The following is a 22443-nucleotide window of genomic DNA, read 5'->3' on the forward strand; positions in this document are numbered from 1 at the left end:
TTTTTTTTTTTTTTTTTTGAGAACAAATCTCGCTCTGTCGCCCAGGCTGGCATGCAGTGGCATGATCTCAGTTCACTGCAACCTCCGCCTTTGTGGTCCAAGCAATTCTCGTGCCTCAACCACCTGAGTAGCTGGGATTACAGGCGCAAGCCACCACACCCAGCTAATTTTTGTATTTTTAGTAGAGATGGGGTTTTACTATGTTGGTCAGGCTAGTCTCGAACTTCTGACCTCAGGTGATCCACCCGCCCTGGCCTCCCAAAGTGCTGGGATTATAGGTGTGAACCACAGCTCACGGCTCACGAAATATTTAAGCCAATGAAAGAATGTGCTTCAAAATCGCGAGTGACATACTAAAAGAGGTCGAAAACATACCTCAGATATGAAAGAATGTTTGGAAAAATTACTACAAATGTGCTAACTCCAGTCCATCTGAAGGTCAGCTATGCAGATGCAGCCACGCCACTGTCAATCACACAGGCACCTGGCTCTGTTTTCCACCAGAGTAAGCAGAGTCCAAGATGGTCTGTCTTGTTTGGGATTTAATTTTCCTAAATATTTTTCTGCTATGCTCAAATTCTAGCATTACTACTTTTAGGTTGGGGAAGAGAAACTTCATTTAAAAAACAGAATGTATACTTATTTGTTTAAAAAAATAAGTGGCCGGGAGTGGTGGCTCATGCCTGTAATCCCAGCACTTTAGGAGGCTGAGGCAGGCGGATCATGAGGTCATGAGTTCGAGACCAGCCTGACCGACATGGTGAAACCCCGTCTCTACTAAAAATACAAAAATTAGCCAGGCGTGGTGATGGGTGCCTGTAATCTCAGCTACTCAGGAGGCTGAGGCAGGAGAATTGCTTGAACCTGGGAGGCAGAGGTTGCAGCGAGCCGAGATTACACCACTACACTCTAGCCTGGACAACAGAGAAAGACTCTGTCTCAAAAAAAAAAAAAAATCAATCAATCAATCCTGGGCGGGCACAGTGGCTCACGCCTATAATCCCAGCATCTTGGGAGGCTGAGGTGGGCAGATCACCTGAGGTCAGGAATTTGAGACCAGCCTGGCCAACATGCAAAACCCCATCTCTACTAAAAATACAAAAATTATCCGGGCATGTGGCACACACCTGTAATCCCAGCTACTCTGGAAGCTGCAGAGGAAGAATTGCTTGAACCTGGAAGGCAGAGGTTCCAGTGAGGCGAGATTGTGCCATTGCACTCCAGCCTGCATGACAGAGCAAAAAAAAAAAAGAACCTGCTCAGAGGCCGGACCCTCATGGAGCTTTAGCCACTGTGTAGACTTCATCCCTGACCTCTGAGTTTCTGATGGGGATGTGTGAATTTGAGGGTGTGATTCAGCACGATCCAGGGCCATGGACCACACAACCCATGTATGATAGCGATCTCAAATTAAAACAAGCATGTTGTAGCTAGGCCCATCGCGCCTGCCTGTGGTCTCAGCTATACTTGGGAGGCTGATGCAGGAGGGTCTCTTAAGCCCGGAAATTTGAGGCTGCAGCAAGCTGACTGCACCACTGCACTCCTGCCTGGATGACAGGGCAAGACCCTGTCTCAAAAAATAAAACCCCAAAATGAACAAAAACAAACTCAGGGAAGGCCGTTACCTGTGGTGGTCTCCAAGTGCTCTGTCCCTGGGCTGGAATGGAATGGGATGGGGGTGGGCACCCCAGCCCATTCAACTCCTGAGACCTCTCTGGTTCGAGAGGAACAACATGTTTGCCCTAGTTTCAAGCTGAAAACACATGTGGGCTTGTTTCTGCACGAGAGAAAGCTTAACACAGCACTCCCGCCCATGGAGCATTCATGATTTTAAAAACCTGCCCTTTACGGTGAAGCCCTAACAGGAGTCATCTCACACCACATGCTTCCTCCTCCATAGAGGTTCTGGGAGAAGATGACTTTCAAAACAGACCGGAGGGCGGAAGTTTGAGTCCTGTCCTGAAACCAGGTGAGCCCTCCACAGCAAGGCAGAAATGAGGAGCCCTTCCCTGGGCAGCGCAGCCCAGCGCTCCCAGCCAGAGGACGAAACAAACACAAACATTGCCTGAGCCTGTGCCCCTGCCCCGGCCCGACAGAGCCCCCCTGCACTGGGCGCGGGGTCCATCCAGGATGCCCGCTCTCCCCATGGCCTCCTGAGGAGGGACTGGTCCTGGATTCTGGAGGGTTCTCCGGCAGGTGCACGACACAGCCCACATAGGAACACCAGGGCTGCGAGGGAGAGACGCATGCGGCCACAAAAGGTCCCAGTGTTTGGGAAAGAGACCCTTTAAAAACTTCAGGCCGGGCGCAGTGGCTCACGCCTGTAATCCCAGCACTCTGGGAGGCCGAGGTGGGAGGATCACCTGAGGTCGGGAGTTCGAGACCAGCCTGGCCAACATGGTGAAACCTCATCTCTACTAAAAACACAAAAATCAGCCGGGCGTGGTGGCATGCGCCTACAGTCTCAGCTACTCAGGAGGCTGAGGCAGGAGAATCACTTGAATCCAGGAGGTAGAGGTTGTAGTGAGCCAAGATCACGCCACTGCCCTCCAATCTGGGTGACAGACTGAGACTCCATCTCAAAAACACACACACACACCCCGGGCAGTGGCTCAAGCCTGTAATCCCAGCATTTTGTGAGGCCCAGGTGGGCAGATCATGAGGTCAGGAGTTCAAGACCAGGCTGGCCAATATGGTAAAACCCCATCTCTACTAAAAATACAAAAAAAAAAAAAAAAAAAAAAAAAAGTTAGCCGGGCATGGTGGCGGGCACCTGTAATCCCAGCTACTCCGGAGGCTCAGACAGGAGAATGGCGTGAACCCGGGAGGCGGAAGTTGCAGTGAGCCAATATCGCGCCACTGCACTCCAGCCTGGGCAACAAGAGGGAGACTCTGTCTCAAAAAAAAAAATCAAAAACAAAACAAAAAACCCACACACACACAAAACAAAAATGTAAAGGCCTGGGCTCAACCCCAAGGGGATGTAGGGATGGGACGGCCCCACAGCAACACAGGCTGAGAGCTGTGCCCAGAAGATGCACCTGGGTTGCAGAGGTGCTGAGAGCGGGGCCCTGGGTGCTTGGGGGACTGAGGACCATCCTGGGGCCTCAGGAGCTGCACCTGGCTTTCTTTGCAGACACCACTCAGGATGAGACTGGTCTAGTGTCCTGCCGAGGTGCAGTCTGTGGCCTAAGTGGCCGCTGGGAAGAGTCTCTCTCCTCGGCCTCCTTGGCCGGCGGTGTCCAGGCCTGCATGGATGGAGCTGTTGGAGGCTTGCAGCGAGGCCTGAGCCGTTCTGTGTAGGGCAACCACCAACGACCGGCAGCTCGGCTCTCGGGCAGGAGTCACTGCAGGTCTGGCCGCCGGGCCGCCTCCCGCATCAACGCGGGCCCTGATGGTGCCAGGGTCCCACTCCGAGTCCCCAGCGTGTGCCCATGCAGGCACTGGAGCAACGGCCCCCACCACGTGGCCCCAGCAGCCCTGTCCTCCTGATCCCATGTCCAGCTCCCCCACCACACCCTGGACAGCAGAGGATGTAGGAGAGGAAGGGGTGGGCTCCAGGACCGGGCTGAGCTGAGCAGGGCCCATCCTCACTGTACCCCCAACCCCATCCCATTCCATCCCAGCCCAGGGACAGAACTTGGAGACCACCACAGGTGGTGGCCTTCCCCATGTCCCTCACTGTCACTGTCAGGAGAGGCAGGTTTGGGTCCCTTGGGCGCTGGTGGCCATGGAATGTGGGGCTTCAGCATGTCCCATCATTCACCAAGTGTCTCTGCAAGCAAAGCCCTGCACAGGTGCGGCAGGCATCCCCCCCACCCCAACCTGTCCCCAGAGGCTGAAAGGGACCAAGGACACACACAGCCCAGCCCCTGGCACTGTCCCGCCCCCAGCTCTGCCCCTCTGGGCCTCTGGAAGAATCTGCCCCCCAGGTTCTGGGCTTCTGGCCAGGCCACGACGGGTCCCCACAGCCCAGCTCCATCATGTGTCTCAGTGCCCAGTGACTCCCTCCAGCTAAAGGCCTCCCAAAGCTGCCAGCCCAGGTGCTCACAGCTTTGCCCCCGACTCCAAGCCTTCGCCGGGCTCCCCACCCCATCACTATCCCCCACCTTCAGTGCCCTCACTGGTCCACAACCCCTACTTTCAATTTTTTTTTGGAGATGGTCTCACTCTCTCACCCAGGCTAGAGTGCAGTGGTGCAATCACACCTCACCACAGCCTCGACCTCCTGGGTTCAAGTGATCCTCCCACCTCAGCCTCCCAAATGGCTGGGACTACAGGTGTGCACCACCATGCCTGACTAATTATTTTATTTTTAGTAGAGACGGGGTCTCTCTATGTTGTCTAGGCTGGTCTTGAACTTCTGGGCTCAAGTGATCCTCCTGCCTCGGCCTCCCACAGCACTGGGCGCACAGGCAGCCAACTCCCACGCCTCCCATCATCTGTCAGCAACCTCCCTGTTCTCAGTCCCTGGGCCGGGCGATGCCCACCCTGACTGGCTCCCGGGAGGCTCCTTGTCCCCAGCACCCGTGGCACCCAGGCCAGGAGCCTCTCTGAGCCAGGGCTTGTTTTCACAACTCCATGTGCAACACAACATAAGTGACAGAAGACCGAAAACACACCTCTGGCTTCTTTACAAAAATGACGATTCTGTAACATGTCCTGAAATAGAAGCGCTGTTCCTGAAAAGCTACAGGATGAGAAAAGAAGGAGGTCAGGGAGAAAGGAGGGTGGTGCCGGACTTACCGAGGACGGCCTCCACGGTGCTGCCGGCGGGGCTGAGCGGGAGGGCGCGGGCGGGGGGCGCGGGCAGCGCAGTGGGGGAGGAGCTGCCAGAGCCGGCGCTGGACGCCAGGCTGGACGCCACGCTGGAGCTCACGCTGGGGGCCGGCGGGTGGACGGCTGCAAACACGGCCAGGTGGTTCTGTTCGAAGACACAAACACCGTCAGCACGTGCCCCCTGCGTGGAGGAGGCAGCGCCACGTCAGCACCCTGCAGAAAGCACCACGGGACAGCGGCCGACTTCCACGCCCTGGCAAGGCCCGGGGAGAGTTTCCCAGACCCGGAGGGACTCTGACCGCACTGAGGAGAAACGCCAGGACGGGCAGGGCAGCCGGCTATGGTGCACTTGGGAAAGGCACAGACACCTCTGGCAAGTGTCTCATGAGCTTTCCTGCAGAAAATGTTTCAGGAGTAGACATTTGCCAGTAAAAATCAATCCGGCAGGTGCAGAAAGATGTGTCAGAGGCCAGGGGCCTGCCAGCCCAAGGGGCAAGCCCTGCAGCAGCTCCCCACACCTCCTGGGTGCCCCCACCCCAGCTCTCACCCAGGACTGGCTCCTGAGCACCTTGGGGGGCCCCCACAGAAATGTTCTCCCAGGGACTTAAAAAGAGACCCAGCACCACTTCTAAAACATCCACAGCGTGGTCCTGTGACCTCATCACCAGGGAAAGTAAAACATGGGGCAACTCACATGATCTGTGTTTGGTGGATAATAGATCAAAAGAAAAAGAGCAAGCACACAGAGCAGTGCTGAATAAGAGCCCAGTCACGGGCAGGGCTCTGCACACAAGAAAACACCCGCTACAAATGACCCAGAGCCACCTACGAGGTCACTGCAAAATCGAGCATCAAAAGCTGGATTAGAATGAGTTCCTGGCCAGGCACAGTGGGTCATGCCTATAATCCCAGCACTTTGGGAGGCCGAGGTGGGCAGAATACTGAAGGTCAGGAGTTCGAGACCAGCCTGGCCAACATGGCGAAACGCTCTCTACTAAAAATACAAAAAAAAATGAGCCAGGGCCGGGCGTGGTGGCTCACACCTGTAATCCCAGCACTTTGGGAGGCCAAGGTGGGTGGATCACCTGAGATCAGGAGTTCGAGACCAGGCTGCTCAATATGGAGAAACCCCGTCTCTACTAAAAATACAAAAAATTAGCCCGGCATGGTGGCAGGCACCTATAGTCCCAGCTACTTGGGAGGCTGAGGCAGGAGAATCGCTAGAACCCAGGAGGCAGAGGTTGCCGTGAGCCAAGATCACGCCACTGCACTGCAGCCCGGGCAACAGAGAGACTGTTTCTAAAAGAAAAATGAATTGCATACTGAAATATTACAGTTGAAATGATATGATATTTGGGTTTTGCTGAAAAGTAATGCAGGAAAAGTTAACCTTGGGGGGTGTGATTCTACTAGTTTGTCTGCTTAAGTAAAACCGTCCATAATGAAGAAATTTTAACGTGCATTTCCTAAGGATCAGAAATCAGGCACTGACTAGTCCTCAAGAACGCACCTGGCTCCAGGCTTCTGTGGCCTTGGGGTCCTGCTGCCTGCACTGGCTTCCTTCTGGGTAACGGATTTGCTCCTCAGCCCACGGCACAGGAGGTGCACAGATCCCCCGTGATTGACTCTGAAAACAGTCTCCTCCAGCTGCAAACTCTGGAGACAGCCGCCAGAGCTCCCTGTGCAGGTGCAAGATGGGGCCTGCTCCCTCGTCCATAATCCACTTCCCCTCCCTGGCTCGGAGACCACTTTCCCTCAAGCCGTGAAAAAAGGAACCACAGTCCACCCCGTTAGCCTCAGGGACGGCGGTAACTCCTGCACCCAACACCACAGACCTACCCAGTCATGCAACACCAAGGACCCTCCCAGCCATGCATGGCGCTGCTGACACCCCCCATCAATCCCCATGGTGAGCCTGGTGACGGGGTTGCTGGAAGCCGCACGTTCTCTAGCAAGCAGCCCAGAAACACGGTGGGTGATTCGAGACCTGGTGACATCTCAGTGGCAACCTGCCCCCACCCCTGGCGCTTCCTGTCCCTGCTCCAGAGCCTCAGTGTGGCCCCAGGAAGGCTGAGAAGGACCTCCCAACAGACGTTCTGGTGACCCAACATCCAGGAGCGACGCAGACACCTGGGAGCTCCTTGTTCCCCAATAGCTTGGATCAGGGAGGGGACCGACCTTCTCTACCAGCAAAGGACAGGGCCACCTGGGCTGCGGGACCGAGGAGGCAGACACCAGCAAGGGGTGAGTGACGTGGGGCAGTCTGCCGAGCTCACCGCATCCAGCAGCTGTGACTCAGAACCAAAAGCTCAGGGACAGCAATGCACTGCCCACCAGGGATGTGGACATTGCACAGCTGCACGGCCCGCAGAAGCCCTCCCCCATCCCCTCCTTGTCCCATCTCTTGGCAGCCCACCTGTGTCTCAGGGTCTGCCTAGGTCCGTGCTCTGGGGGACTGTCCCTACACAAGCTGCCCCTGCTCCGCCAGGCTGAGGTCCACCATGTCCTGACCCACCAGTAGCCAAGAGGCCACCGCCCGCGTCACAGTCACCCCTGTGGATGTCCTCCCAGCTCCATGACCCCTGCAGGCGTCTCAGTCTTTGCCTGAACCAACTCCAGAGCATCACCCAGGCCCAGAGGCCGCCTCCCAAATAAGGGAGAGCCTAGGGACTGCTGCCTGGAAGGGCCGGGCCCACCAAGCAGCCATGGACAATGCTGGGGTTTGCAGAGCAGGCCTGCCCTGCCCTGGGTCAGATGGGGAGCCTGTGCCCCGCACCTGTGTCTGCATAGAGCCCAAGAACGCGGAAATCCGCGAGGCACCACAGTGCAGGTGCCACATTTGCCCCCAAAGCAGCGGTGGTCTGAGGGCTGGGCACAGGCTGACCCTCGGCTAGGAGGCGGCCTCGGGCTCCCGAAGCACTGCCTGGCCCAGGGTGAGTGCAGCAGCCTGAGAAGCCAAGGCTGCCTCCTTCCTGGGTGTCTGCAGGAGGGACTCCACCCTGGGGGCCTTCCCCAGCCTACTGGAGGCCATACACCAAGAGAGATCGGAGAGGAAGCCTCAGTGCTGAGTGACTCCCAGACCCCATGCTGACCCTGCCCGGGAGCTGGCCGGGGTGATGTGCACACTGTGACTTCAGCCCAAATGATCACCTGAAAATCATCAACATCCAGGTCAGTTCTTGTTCCCCAAGGTACAAATGCCACAGACGACGGGCCTGGTGTGGGGGCCCATCCACAGGAGGGCTGGGCATGGTGAGAGGCGTCAGATGAGAGCCCCGTGGGGATGCCGCGCCTGCGCTAACACCGGCACCGTCCGCCCCGTGAGGACGCCCTGGGGACGCCGCACCTCCGCTAACACCAGCACTGACTGCCTCCACTAACACCAGCACTGCCTGCCTGGTTTTTCTTCTCTGTATTACGGTGAAATACAACATTTACTATGGTGCTCATGGGTCGGTGTAGTCCGTGGCATGAATGCCATCCACACCGCTGTGCAGCCATCACCGCGTCCATCTCCAGAACGCTTCATCTCCCAGCCGGAAGCTCTGACCCCAGGGAACACCAGCTCCCTCCCCCGGCCCCAGCCGCGGCCCCCACCATGCTACCTGCTGTCTGTGAACATGACTCCGCTAGCGACCTCCTGTGGGTGGAATCACACAGGATTTGCCTTTCAGTAACTGGCTCCTTTCAGTCAGCACAGTGTCTTTGTTATGGACCAAACGTGTCCCCCCCAAATTCCTACATGGAAGCCTTGACCCCCGGCGTGACTAAATTTGGAGACAGGGCCTGTGAGGAGTAATTAAGGTGAGACGAGTTCTTAGGCCGGGCGTGGAGGCTCACACCTGTGATCCCAACACTTTGGGAGACCAGATCAGGAGGAATGCTTGAGCCTAGGAGTTCAAGACCATCCTGTGCAACATAGTAAGACCCCAGTTCTAAAAAATACAAAAATTAGCCAGGCCTGGTGGTGTGGGCCTGGGGTCCCAGCGACTCAGGAAGCTGAGGTGGGAGGACTGCTTCAAGCCTGGGAGTCCTGGGCTGCAGTGAGCTGGACTGGGCTGCCGCACCCCACCTGGGTGACAGAGTACCCAGGTCTCAAAAAATTCAAGAAAAAAATTCAAGAAACTGTCTCAAAAAATTCAAGAAACTGGGCCAGGCACGGTGGCTCATGCCTGTAATCCCAGCACTTTGGGAGGCCGAGGCAGGTGGATCACAAGGTCAGGAGATCGAGACCATGGTGAAACCCCATCTCTACTAAAAATACAAAAAATTAGCCGGGCGCGGAGGTGGGCGCCTGTAGTCCCAGCTACTAGGGAGGCTGAGGCAGGAGAATGGTGTGAACCCGGGAGGCGGAGCTTGCAGTGAGCCGAGATCGTGCCACTGCACTCCAGCCTGGTGGACAGAGTGAGACTCCGTCTCAAAAAAAAAAAAAAAAATTCAAGAAACTGTAAAAAACAACAGCAACAATGAAACGAGGTGTTAGGGGCAGGGCCCTACGCAGCCGCTGTCCCCAGGAAGAGACCCCAGGATGCTCACACACAGAGAAGTGACCCCAGAGGATACAGAGGAGACAGCATCTGCACCTCGGGGGCCTCAGGAGCCAGTTCTGGACAGCTCAAGTTCAGACTCAGCCCCCAGAACTGAGAGAGCAGGTGCTGCTGCTTGGGGTGTGGTTTTGGTTTTGCTTTGGTTTGAGATAGGGCCTCACTCTTGCCCAGGCTGGAGTGCTCGGCTCACTGCAACCTCCAACTCCTGGGATCAAGCAATTCTCCTGCCTCAGCCTCCCAAAGTGCTGGAACCACAGGTGTGAGCTACTGTGCCCAACCAAAACTCCCTCATTCATTCATTTATTTGGAGACGGGGTCTTGTTCTGTGTCACCCAGGCTGGAGCGCAGTGGCATGATCTCGGCTCACTGCAACATCCACCTCCTGGCTTCAAGCGATTCTCCTGCCTCAGTTTCCCGAGTAGCTGGGACTACAGGTACGTGCCACCACACCTGGTTAATATTTTCCATTTTTAGTAGAGACGGGGTTTCACCATGTTGGCCAGGCTGGTCCCGAACTCCTGACCTCGTGATCCGCCCTCCTCGACCTCTCAAAGTGCTCGGATTACAGGTGTGAGCCACCACACCAGGCAAGTTCTGCTGTTTAAATGGCCCCATCTGCATCCTTCCCTCGTAGCCCAAGGAAAGTAACACAGATGGACTCCAAAGGGCCCCTCTTATTTCCCTGAGCAGAAAACAGCAGGAGGTTTTGGCTTTGTTGTTTCCAAGGTATAACACGAATGTTTCAAACACACAAACACGGGGGTACCAGGAGAGAGCTAATTCTGTAACAAGCAGATGTTAACCAGACGGCTTTGGGAGCCAAGAGGGGGCGGGACCAAGGATGCACGAGCGCAGCCCTCACGCAATGTCACACCGGCGGGCACGAGGGCCGCGGGAAGCCTTGGGGCCTGTACCTGCTTGCTGTCCTGCTCGTTGCCCTTCGGGCCGCCCTCGGCCGGCGAGTCTCTCCGCTTGGCCTGCAACATAAAAAAGAGTCATGTGAGAAAAAAGCAGGGAGGAAATGTGAATTAAAAATATACATATTCGGCCGGGCGCGGTGGCCCAAGCCTGTAATCCCAGCACTTTGGGCGAGGCCGAGAACGGGCGGTCATACGAGGTCAGGAAGATCGAGACCATCCTGGGCTAACACCGGTGAAACCGTCAGCTCCTACTAAAAGCACAAAAAAACTAGCCGGGCAATGGTGGGCGGCGCCTGTAGTCCCAGCTACCCGGCGAGCCCGAGGAAGGAAAATGGCATGAACCTGGGAGGCGGAGCTTGCCAGTGAGCTGAGAATCCCAGCACAGCACTGCCAGCCTGGGTGAGCAGAGCGAGTACTCTCGTCTCAAAAAAAAAAAAAAAAAAAAAAAAAAAACAAAAAAGAAAAATACATATTCAGGCTGGGCACAGTGGCAGCACTTCGGGAGGCTGAGGCAGGTGGATCATCTGAGGTCAGGAGTTCGAGACCAGCCTGGCCAATGAAAACCTGTCTCTACTAAAAATACCAAAAATAGCCAGGCACAGTGGCACATGCCTGTAGTTTCAGCTACTCAAGAGGCAGAGGCAAAAGAATCACTTGAACCCAGGAGGTAAGAGATTACAGTGAACCGAGATGGCACCATTGCACTCCAGCCTGGGCAACAAGAGTGAAACTCCGTCTCAAAAAATAAAATTAAAAATTAAAAAGAGGAGAAGTGCTTGAACCTGGGAGGTGGAGGCTGCAGTGAGCCAAGGTCGTACCACTGCACTCCAGCCTGGGTGATAAAGTAAGACTCCGTCTCCCAAAAAAAAAAAAAAAAAAAAAAAAAAAAAAAAACAATACACACACACGTATATGTATATATATACACACCTACTCAGCAGTACTTCTGGTTCTTAAAGATATGTATACACACACACACACACACACACACACACACACACAGATGTAAGCTCTGCTCAGAATTTAGACAAACGCTATTTTTTTTCTTTTTTGAGACAGGATTTCACTGTCTCCCAGGCTGGAGCACGGTGGTGCGACCTCCCTGGCTAAAGCAATCCTCCTGTCTCAGCCTGCCAAGCTGGGAGCACAGGCATTTGCCAGTGGACCCAGTTAATTTTTCAAAGCTTTCTGTAGAGACAGGGTCTCGTTTTGTTGCCCAGGCTGGTCTTGAACTCCTGACCTCAAGCGATTGTCCCACCTCAGCCTCCTAAAGTACTTGGTTTACAGGCGTGAGCCACTGCAACTGGCCAAGGATGCCAAATCTTGAAGGTTTCATGAAACAGAAGAGACGTCTGAATCTGCTGGCTCCCTGTCGGTTCTCCTAAGTTCCATTTCTTCTTTTTTTTTTTTTTTTTTTTTCTTCTGAGACAGTCTCCCTCTGTCGTCCAGGCTGGAGTGCAGTGGCGCAATCTCAGCTCACTGCAGCCTCCTCCTACTGGGTTCAAGCGATTCTCCTGCCTCAGCCTCTGGAGTAGCTGGGACCGCAGGCATGTACCACCATGCCTGGCTAATTTTTGTATTTTTAGTAGAGATGGTGGTTTCACCATGTTGGCCTGGCTGGTCTCGAACTCCTGACCTCAGGTGATCCACCCGCCTTGGCCTCCCAAAATGCTGGAATTACAGGCATGGGCCACCGTGCCCAGCCCTGATTTCCATTTCTTACATTTAAACGTGGCTCTCTGACCTTGGGTTGGTCTGTGAAGGCAGGGTGCCAGCTCTAGACTCCCTGAACCAACCATAGCGTCAAACCCCAAACCGAGCCACTGGCCTGAGGCAGAGGCTCAGCTGAAGCTCTAAGACATACACGAGAGGTCAGAGTGTGTCACCCCACACATGCCACTCTCTGACAAAAAGATTATTTTGAGTTGAAAGCAGCTGAGAAACAGCAGACGCAGGAACAGCTCTCCGCTCCCTTCCTGCCTCGAAGCCGGGTGTGAATTCCCTCTGTGAAGGTGCCCTCTCCCCTCTCCACACCAGGAGGAGAGGCTGCATAACCAACCTCACTGAAGTTACTCTTACCTTCCGCCAGTCTCCCCCATAGCCTTAACTTCCTAGGAGCCCAATCCCCTCTTCTCCCCTCTTTTTTTTTGAAAGAGTCTCACTCTGTCACCAGACTGGAGTGAACTGGTGGGAACTCAGCTCACCACAACCTCCGTCTCCTGGGTTCAAGCAATTCTCCTGCCTCAGCCTCCTGAGTAGCTGAGATTACAGGCATCCACCACCACACTTGGTTAATTTTTGTATTTTTAGGATAGACAGGGTTTCACCATGTTGGCCAGGCTGGTCTCAAACTCCTGACCTCAGGTGATCTGCCTGCCTCAGCCTCCTGAAGTGCTGGGATGACAGGCATGAGCCACCGCCCCCGGCCTAGTGGCAAGGATTTTCTAGACTCTTCTAGAAGAGCCACGAACTCCACAGACTGCCCGCGACCACATTGCTGAAAACTCATATCCATCCACATCCCTAACAGTTCAACTAAACCAAAGGACACTTGGTATTGTCCTGGGAACACCGTTCACTTACGTTTCCCGGCTGGCCGCTGCCCGTGGAGGCAGGACTCGTGAGGTGGAGGTCGCGACAGCCCCAGTCATTCACCATCCCCAGGCTCTCTGCAAGGACAGGGGAGCAGCAGGCTCTGAGGGCCACTGGTGGGTGACAGGAACACGCAGCAGTCTCTGCACCACACGTCAGGGCCGAGCATGCGCGGCCTTGTCACAATCATCCCTCAGGGGTGCAGCACAGGACGGCTGGGCAATGACAGGGGACGCCCAGGGCAACGGGACCCTCAGGCCTTAGACCAGTTTTTCATGTTTTTAACACTAAAAGCAATGTTTAAAATGTGAACAAGAAGAGCTTCCCTCCCTACTAAAATCAAAAACAAAGGAAAATTTGAGCTTGCAACCACACGCAGAAAACCTAGAACCCAAACCCCCGGCTGCGAGGAGGCCGCGTGGGTTCCCACTGGGGCTTGTTCCTGCTGCTGGGAACTTATTAGGGACCACGTGATCCAAAGCTAAACCCTCATCCTCTAGACAGCAGACGGCTCTGGAAAGCACGGGCTCACCCCAGCAACCCTTGCTCAAGGGTCTCTGCTGTCTCCCCGGGGGAGCTGGGGTGGACAGACCCCTCTCTCCACAAGGGTGGTGCTGCTCCTGAGTGGGCGCTCAGGAAGATGGCAGTCTCAGGGCAAGGCCCAGGCAGCGGGGGGCAGAAGGTCCCAGCTTGGATGCCCAGGAGGCAGGTGGGGGCGCCAGCTGGCCCACACCAGGACTCAGCCTCCATGCTCAGGGCCCCATCGTGCCTGGAGACAGGGTCCCTGCAGGTTCCACCTGGCCTGGCCCATGCCGGCGTGGAGGGAACCCAGCCTCACGTGGCACAAACACCCCAGGGAGCCTCCATGGGCATGTCAGGGACCCCCCACCCCCAACCACAGTGCTGAGCTCCCGCCCGTCTTCCAGGTCCTCGTGGCCAGCTCCGGGTCGTCAGTAACTCCAGTGAGGGCCTGCAGAGCCGCAGAACCTGCTAAGGTGAACCTGCCACAGGGACGGTCACTCACTCTCAATGTGTGCAAAGGCGCAGAAGGGGCCGCGTGGGCAGTACCCGGTTTGGCGCATGTCGTTGCATTTCGTAGATTTGTAGATCTGGGGGAAGAAATGAAATAAAGACACTTGATTGGATGTGGGATCCTGTGGAAAGATCGCGGCTGGCATCGTCCCAAGGTAGAGGATGAAGCTCCAAGCCACAAGACACCCCTGAAAAGGGGGTGTGGGCCCTGCCTCCTCCACTGTGTGCCCTTGGTCCCCACATCCCTCCTCTCTGCACAGCCGACCCACAGGGAACAGGCACATGTGTGGGCCATTCCCGCAGCATCTGCCCTCCAGTCACGGGCAAGGTCATTTCCCTGCTGATCTTTTCTGAAAGATGTACCAAATTCAGAGACTGGCATGCAGCAGGTGCCCAATAAGTGCCTATTAAAAGAAGCGCGTCTCTGTTCCCTGACCAGACCCACTGACACTTCACCTCGGGTGACAGCCCCTCTCATGGGTCAACAACACTTAAGACCCAGCAAGGGACAGACCGGCCTAGAAGCCCCCAGTCCACCTTCAGAGGGCCTGGCCCAGCCCCTCCTGCTCCACAGCTCTCCGGGGAGGACACAACAACTGGCACACCTGGCCCCCAGTGCCCACACCTGCCTGGGTCCCAGCAGGCAGCCTCTTTCCTGACCTCCAGCCTGGCCACCCCTGCTGCCACGGCTCTCCCACCACGAGGTACCCGTGGAGGCTCGATTGCTTGTTCATTTTGTTTGTTTTTTGAAAAAGTATCGCTCTGTTGCCCAGGCTGGAGTGCAGTGGCATGATCTCGACTCAATGCAACATCTGTCTCCCGAGTTCAAGCGATTCTCCTGCCTCAGCCTCCCAAGTAGCTGGGATTACAAGCACGTGCCACAATATCTGGCCAATTTTTTTTTTTTGAGACAGAGTCTGGTTCTGTCCCCCAGGCTGGAGTGCAGTGGCGTGATCTCAGCTCACCGCAAGCTCTGCCTCCCAGGTTCACGCCATTCTCCTGCCTCAGCTGGGGCTACAGGCACCCGCCACCACGCGCGGCCATTTTTTTGTATTTTTATTAGAGATGGGGTTTCATCGTGTTAGGCAGGATAGTCTCGGTCTCCTGACCTCGTGATCCGCCCGCCTTGGCCTCCCAAAGTGGTGCGATTACAGACGTGAGCCACCGCGCCCGGCCGCCTGGCTAATTTTTTGTAGTTTTAGTAGAGATGGGGTTTCACCATATTGGCCAGGCTGGTTTCAAACTCCTGACCTCAGGTGATCTGTCCACCTCGGTCCCCCAAAGGGCTGGGATTACAGGCATGAACCACCGTGCCGGCCTGTTCATTTTTTTTCGGGGGAGGCGGGAAGGAGTCTGGCTCTGTCACCCAGGCTGGAATACAATGGCGCAATCTCGGCTCACTGCAACCTCCGCCTCCTGGATTCAAGCGATTCTCCTGCCTCAGCCTCCTGAGTAGCTGGGATTACAGGCGCGTGCCACCACGTCCAGCTAATTTTTGTATTTTTAGTAGAGACAGGGGTTCACCATGTTGGCCAGGCTGGTCTCAAACTCCTGACCTCAAGTGATCCACCTGCCTCGGCCTCCCAAAGTGCTGGAATTACAGGCGTGAGCCACTGTGCCTGGCCTGTTCATTTAAATACAAATCTGAGTATGATCCCCTGGCAACTACACCGCTGGGTGGACCACCCATACCCTGCACCTTCTAGTGGAGGCACAGGCCTGGCTCCAGCTCAGGCTGCCCCCTTCAGCCCCAGGAACTTCCTGCCTGGGAAGAGTTCTTATTCAGCTGGGGCAGGGCCCAGGTGGGAGGGTTTATGTCACTCAGGATTTACGGGGCGGCTGTGACCCATGTGGTGCCAGCTCCACTCAGCGGGGTACGGGAGATTGGGGTCTGCAGCCAGGCCTGTGTGAACGAACACAGAAAAGGCTCCGGATGCCGGACTCCCGACAGGCCCCTGGTGGCACCGCTGAGTGTGTGGTCACCGACACCCAAAAGGCATGATGCGTGTCCGTGACGACATGTGTCAAGAAAAGACAAGAAGCAGCGCCGGGTCCCTCCCAGCCCCTGCGCGCCTCCCCCTTGGCTCAGGTTTTCACGTTTTTTAGACGTGAAAGACAGAGTCTTGCTCTGTCCCCCAGGCTGGAGTGCAGTGGCGCAATCTCGGCTCACTGCAACCTCTGCCTCCCGGGTTCAAGTGATCCTCGCACCTCAGCCTCCGGAGTAGCTGGGATTACAGGCGCACACCACTACACCCAGCTAATTTTTGTATTTTTAGTGGAGACATGTTGACCAGGCTGGTTTCAAACCTCCGACCTCAAGTGATTTGCCCGCCTCGGCCTCCCAAAGCACTGGGATTACAGTGTGATCCACCGAGCCCAGCCTGCATATATATATATATATACATACATTTTTTTTTCTTGAGGCAGAGTCTCGCTCTGTGACCCAGGCTGGAATGCGGTGGCATGATCTCGGCTCACTGTAAGCTCCGCCTCCCAAGTTCATGCCATTCTCCTGCCTCAGCCTCCCAAGTAGCTGGGACTACAGGCATCTGCCACCACGCCCGGCTAATTTTTTTGTATTTTTAGTAGAGACGGGGTTTCGCCAGGATGGTCTCGATCTCCTGACCTAGTGATCTGCCTGCCTCGGCCTCCCAAAGTGCTGGGATTACAGGCTTGAGCTACTGTAATATTGTAATATTGTACAGGATTACGGGCGTGAGCTACTGCGCCCGGCCCTGAATATGTATGTTTTTAATTAACATTTTCTCCCTGCTTTTTTCCCACGATTCTTTTCTGTTGCAGGCCAAGCGGAGAGACTCGCCAGCTGAGGGCAGCCTGAAGGCCAGCAAGCAAGACAGCAAGCAGGTACAGCCCTCATGCCCCCCCTAGGCTTCCCGCCCCGTGCCAGCCCTCAGCCACGGTTAATCACTGTTCTTTCTGTGTGATGAGCCGCGCTGTGAAACCCTCGGCTTCTCCGGGGCCTTCCAGCAATCCCTGCACCTGGGGGGTCAGAGGGACGTACCTCGGGATGGAACTGCTGCTCCGTGCGGGAGTGGCAATACTGGCAGCCGTCACCGCCGTCGCAGCGCGAGGGCTCCCCCCACTCATCCCCGTGCTTCACACTGGGGCAGGGCGTGGACCTGGGGATGAGGAGGTGTCAGGGGGACACGGAGGACTTGGCTCCCCCACTCATCCCCGTGCTTCACGCTGGGGCAGGGCGTGGACCTGAGGATGAGGAGGTGTCGGGGGACACAGGAGGACATGGCTGCCCCCGTGTGCCCAGAGGTGTCCGCCTCCCATCAGGAGGGGCCTCAGGCCTAGGGCCCTGGAGTGACCAGCAACCCAGCTCTGCGCTCATGGACACGCAGGCCCGGCCAGTGCCAGGATGGGGTCAGGAGCCCCGGGGCTGTTCTGCACGGAATTTAACTTGAGTCTGAGTCAGAGCCACCCTCACAGACTTGGAGAACGCAGGGAAGATGCAGTCGAACTTCCTGGGGGCAGTGAGGCCGGGCACCCGGACAGCACGGGGCTGTCTCGTCAACCTTCTATAATATACAAGTGAGAGTTTTGATCCCACAATTTAAAAATCCTCACCAATTTCCAATTACCTATGTTCCTACTGCAGTGAACTGAAATGCACCACCACACTCCAGCCTGGGCAACAGAGAGACTGTCTCATAAAAAATCAAAATCCTCTACTCTTCATGGAATTTCTAGCAGCTTTATTGTAACTGGCTTGGATTTATGGAAAACGTAAGTGCCTACTGAAGAAAAGAATTTTTCTTTTCTTTCCATGACAGGCGATGACAAAAACCTAGAGACTCATTTGTGGTTTGTTCTACAGTTGTTGAGGTCCCTCAACCTGGACGCTGCTCAGAGGGAGACGGAATGTGGCAAAACAAGGAGGGGGTCCTTCCCATGGGGGCACAGGCGCCCTCCAGGGCATCCTTCCCATGGGGGCATAGGCGCCCTCCAGGGCACATGAGGCAGCACCAGGTCATTCAGAAGAGAGGGTGGCTCTCTGCTCAAAGGAAGAGCTGGACACAGACAGGGCCTCAGGGAGGCCAAGGTCATGGTCCAGTCATCCAGACACCCTGTGGGGTCTGTACCCCTCCACCCCCGTCTCAGGTGCAAATTGCAGACGGCAGGCAGGCCAGGCCAGGCACAACCAGAAGGCCGGGCTGGGGCAAGGAGGAGAAAGGGGCTTCAGAGGCAAGCAGGCTGCGAGGCACCAAACCCGCAGGCCAGACCCAGGGACAGTTGGGGCTCAGGCAGTGGAGGAAGGTCCTTTGTGCACCCTGGGCAGGGCGACCCTTGGGTTGTTGGCCGTGGGACTCAGCCTAAGGACCCGGTGTCCCAGCTGCCAGCTGTGAAGACGAGGTCGATCCCAGGTGACGACAACGTCAGAGCGCCTGGGGTTTGGGCAGGGAGACAGCATGCGGCCCACGGCCCGGAGAGCGCGGCTGCGACCAGAGGCACAGGTGGGGCACACGGGGATCCCTCCTGCAGTGCTCCGTCCCCTTGCCTGGCAGAGGGGCCCCGGTAGGGGACTGCATGGGAGCCGCTGAGCATGGGTGGGGAGGCCCGTCCCGGGTGGGGAAGCCCGTCCCCGGGACAGACGCGTGGGCCTCCACGGTGCCTCCCACAGCCACTGTGCTTGGAGATGCCCTCCCCTCCCGGGGATGATGGTGCCACAAGGGCAGCCCTCCCATTAGAACCCTGGGGTGGGCAGTGTGGGCCACGGGCCAGGAAGGACGCCCACCAGCCGGGGTCCTCTGAGCACGGTCCTGCAGGCTCACCTGTACTGGAACCGCCGGGGGTTGCGCCGCCTGTCCCGGCTGTTGTGGTAGTGCGGGCACGTGCGGGCACTGTCGTAGCCCTCTGGCGACACAGTGCGCTGTGGGCTCGGGCACTGCTTCTGTCTTGTTAGCTGCTCCAGCACTGAAGTTGTGCGTCTGAAAATGGCCACGACGGTTGACTGATGGTGTGACTGGAGGCAACGCCGGGCACAGGAGACCGAAGGTGGGAGGACGTGGCTGTCCCCCAACGGAAGGAGCTGCAGGAGCACTCGGGGAGCGCAGACACGCGCCACGGCACATGCGGACCTCAAAGACTCAGGCTTGGCCGGACACGGTGGCTCAAGCCTGTAATCCCAGCACTTTGGGAGGCCGAGACGGGTGGATCACGAGGTCAGGAGATCAAGACCATCCTGGCGAACACGGTGAAACCCCGTCTCTACTAAAAAAATACAAAAAACTAGCTGGGCGAGGTGGCAGGCGCCTGTAGTCCCAGCTACTCGGGAGGCTGAGGCAGGAGAATGGCATAAACTCGGGAGGCGGAGCTTGCAGTGAGCCGAGATCCGGCCACCGCACTCCAGCCTGGGCCACAGAGGAGACTCCGTCTCAAAAAAAAAAAACCACTCAGGCTCCGTGAGGGAAGCCGGGCCCAAAGGCCACGTGCTGTGATTCTGTTTATGTGAAAACAAACGCCCAGAACTAGGGAACCCACAGAGACGGAGTGGAGCCAAGACTACCAGGGGTGTGAGGGAGTCCTGCTGTGGGAATGCGGCTTCCTTGATGGGGGATAAAAACGTTCTCCAACTATATAAAGGAAATGGTTGCACAGCTTTGTGAGTATGCTTAAAAAACAGAGAAACGCACACCCTTAAATGCCGCACGTTGAGCCTCATGCACACCACAGCCTCTGGGTGACAAGCACACCTCAATGTGGGTTCACTGCTGGTAACAAGCGTACCTTGCAGTGCAGGAGGTTCATGGCAGGAGACGCTGAGGGGGCAGGGGGCGTTCGGGAAATCTATTTTGCTACTCAGTTTTGCTGTGAACCGAAAACTGCTCTAAAAAATAAAGCCTAGTTTTAGAAGTCATTCACTGGGCACTGGGCCGGACGTGGTGGCTCACGCCTGTAATCCCAGCACTTTGGGAGGCCGAGGTAGGTGGATCACAAGGTCAGGAGTTCAAGAGCAGCCTGGCCAACACGGTGAAACCCCATCTCTACTAAAAATAAAAAATTAGCCGGGCATGGTGGTGGTGCCTGCCTGTAATCCCAGCTACTCAGGAGGCTGAGGCAGGAGAATGGCATGAACCTGGAAGGCAGAGCTTGCAGTGAGCTGAGATTGTGCCACTGCACTCCAGCCTGGGCAGCAGAGAGAGAGACTCCCTCTCAAAAAAAAAAAAAAAATTGCTGCCATACGAAGCGTCCAGAATAGGCAAATTCATAGAGCTGGGATGCAGGCCAGTGGGTACAGGGGTCAGTGAGGGGATGGGGAGGAAGTGCTCATAAGCGGGGGGGGGGTTCCTTTTGCAGGGATGGAATGTTCTGGAACTAGAGAGTGGTGGCAGCTGCACAACACTGCAAATGTGCTAAATGCCACTGAACTGTACACTTAAAAATGGTGCATTTTATGTTATGTGCATTTTACCCGCTTTTTTTTTTTTTTTTGAGATGGAGTCTCTGTTGCCCACGCTAGAATGCACTGGTGTGATCTTGGCTCACTGCAACCTTCACCTCCCGGGTTCAAGAGATTCTCCAGCCTCAACCTCCCAAGTAGCTCGGATTACAGGCGCCCACCACCAGAACCGGCTAATTTTTTGTATTTTTAGTAGAGATGGGGTTTCACCATGTTGGCCAGGCTGGCCTCGAACTCCTGACCTCAAGTGATCCACTCACCTCAGCCTCCCAAAGTGATGAGATTACAGGCATGAGCCAGTGCCCCCGGCCTTACTACATTTTTTTTCAAATCAAACTCTCCCCTGCATATAACCTCGTCTATGTGCCAGCCAGGAATGCACGTCCCCCAGCTCCGAGGGACAGCCCCCTGGTCCATGCATTTCCAGCCAAGTCCGGGGTTCGAAAGCTGCTGTCTAGAGCACCACCCCAGAGAGGCGCACGGCTGGGGGCTCTGCTGGGCATCCTGGTGGGTGCCTGGTGGGCGCCCCGGCTCTGGGACACGACGCCCCACAAGTTCCGGGGGAGCTGTGCTACTGCCCCCTTGGCCACTTGGTCAATAGCCAACCCCACAGAGATGTCAGTTGCCACGGAGATTCAGAGCAGGTGTGGGGAAGGCACCTCGGCCCAAATCCCACTCAGCACCCACCCCTGTGGGGGAGGGGTTGGTATTGGACTCCATGAACCTCAGGTTCCCCGTCCGATCTGCTTGCACATAAACTGAAAAGCATGGAGAACTGAGTGGCCCAAGCTGTTCTTGTGCTGTGCCCGCCCCCCCCCTCCCCCCGCCCTCAGCTGCGGCCGTGGAGTTACCTTGCCACCGGGGGTCCTCGCTCAGGATCTTCTCAATCATGGCCTGGCTGGCCAAGACCCCAGGCTGCAGATCCGGGACCCCTTCCCCGCTGCCCAGCTGGCCGTTCTGCAAGGCTTCCTGGGCCTGCAGCTCCCTGCAAGCCGAGGACACAGTGGTCACAGCTCTGCGTCCTGAGCCTCCAAAGCTGAGACGAGGTCACTGCAGGGCACGCTCCCCTCCCACCACTGCACAGAGAGGCTGCGGCCGAAGGTTCAGGACGGAGTCTCAGTGTGCAGGCGCTCCCCTGTCCTGGCCCACAGTCCTCATCCAAATCCCAACCACTTCACTTTGTTTGCTTTGTTTTATCTGAGACAGGGTCTGGCTCTGCCCCCAGGCTGGAGTGCGGTGACGCAACCACCGCTCACTGCAGCCTCCACCCCCCGGGCTCAAGCAATCCTCCCACCTTGGCCTCCCAGAGCACTGGGATTACATGTATGAGCCACTACACTCGGCCCCACCCATGTAAAAGCGGACTCTTCTTTGGGCAGGATTTGCTTTCCTGCAGCCCCAGACTGTGCTGAGTTCGTTCTCCTGGAAAGCAGTGCCTCACAGCCTCAACCCCACTAAGCTGCCCACCGGACCCAGAGAAGAAACACCCAGTGAGAAGAAGTGAGGGATTGTCTCATTAGAAATAACATCCAGGCCGGGTACAGTGGCTCATGCCTATAATCCCAGCACTTTAGGAGGCCGAGGCATGTGGATCCGGAGGTCAGGAGATCCAGACCATCCTGGCTAACACGGTGAAACCCCGTCTCTACCAAAAATACAAAAAAACCCCAGGTGTGGTGGCGGGCGCCTATAGTCCCAGCTACTCGGGAGGCTGAGGCAGGAGAATGGCGTGAACCTGGGAGGCGGAGCTTGCAGTGAGCCGAGATCGCACCACTGCACTCCAGCCTGGGTGACAGAGCAAGATTCCATTCCGCAAAACAAAAAAAGAAAAGAAAAAAGAAGTAACATGCAGAGGCTGGGCCTGGTAGCTCACGCCTGTAATCCCAGTACTTTGGGAGGCTGAGGTGGGAGGATCACTTGAGGTCAGGAGTTCGAGACCGGCCTGGCCAAAATGGTAAAACCCCGTCTCTACTAAAAATACAAAAAATTAGCTTGGCTGGCACCTGTAATCCCAGCTACTCAAGAGGCTGAGACAGGAGAATCACTTGAACCTGGGAGGCAGAGGTTGCAGTGAGCTGAGATCGTGCCACTGAACTCCAGCCTGGGCGACAGATAGAGACTCTGCCTCAAAAAAAAAAAAAAAAAA

The 22443-nt window shown here is 56.2% G+C and overlaps 1 protein-coding gene across 1 annotated transcript in view; it reads right to left on the minus strand.

Moving 5' to 3' along the window:
- UNKL (unk like zinc finger) overlaps positions 1–22443 on the minus strand; it is a gene marked incomplete at its 5' end in the record, with an annotated part of 53069 nt that overhangs the window by 16195 nt on the left and 14431 nt on the right. The window contains 7 exons of the mRNA XM_017858288.1: positions 4747–4924; positions 10241–10303; positions 12830–12915; positions 13863–13947; positions 16893–17010; positions 18670–18860; positions 20985–21282. Coding sequence (XP_017713777.1) covers positions 4747–4924; positions 10241–10303; positions 12830–12915; positions 13863–13947; positions 16893–17010; positions 18670–18860; positions 20985–21282 — 1019 coding nt within the window. The remainder of the gene's footprint in view (positions 1–4746; positions 4925–10240; positions 10304–12829; positions 12916–13862; positions 13948–16892; positions 17011–18669; positions 18861–20984; positions 21283–22443) is intronic.

The sequence above is a fragment of the Rhinopithecus bieti genome, unplaced genomic scaffold (assembly GCF_001698545.2).
Source record: "Rhinopithecus bieti isolate Rb0 unplaced genomic scaffold, ASM169854v2 scaffold_47707, whole genome shotgun sequence".
Classification (NCBI taxonomy): Eukaryota; Metazoa; Chordata; class Mammalia; order Primates; family Cercopithecidae; genus Rhinopithecus; species Rhinopithecus bieti.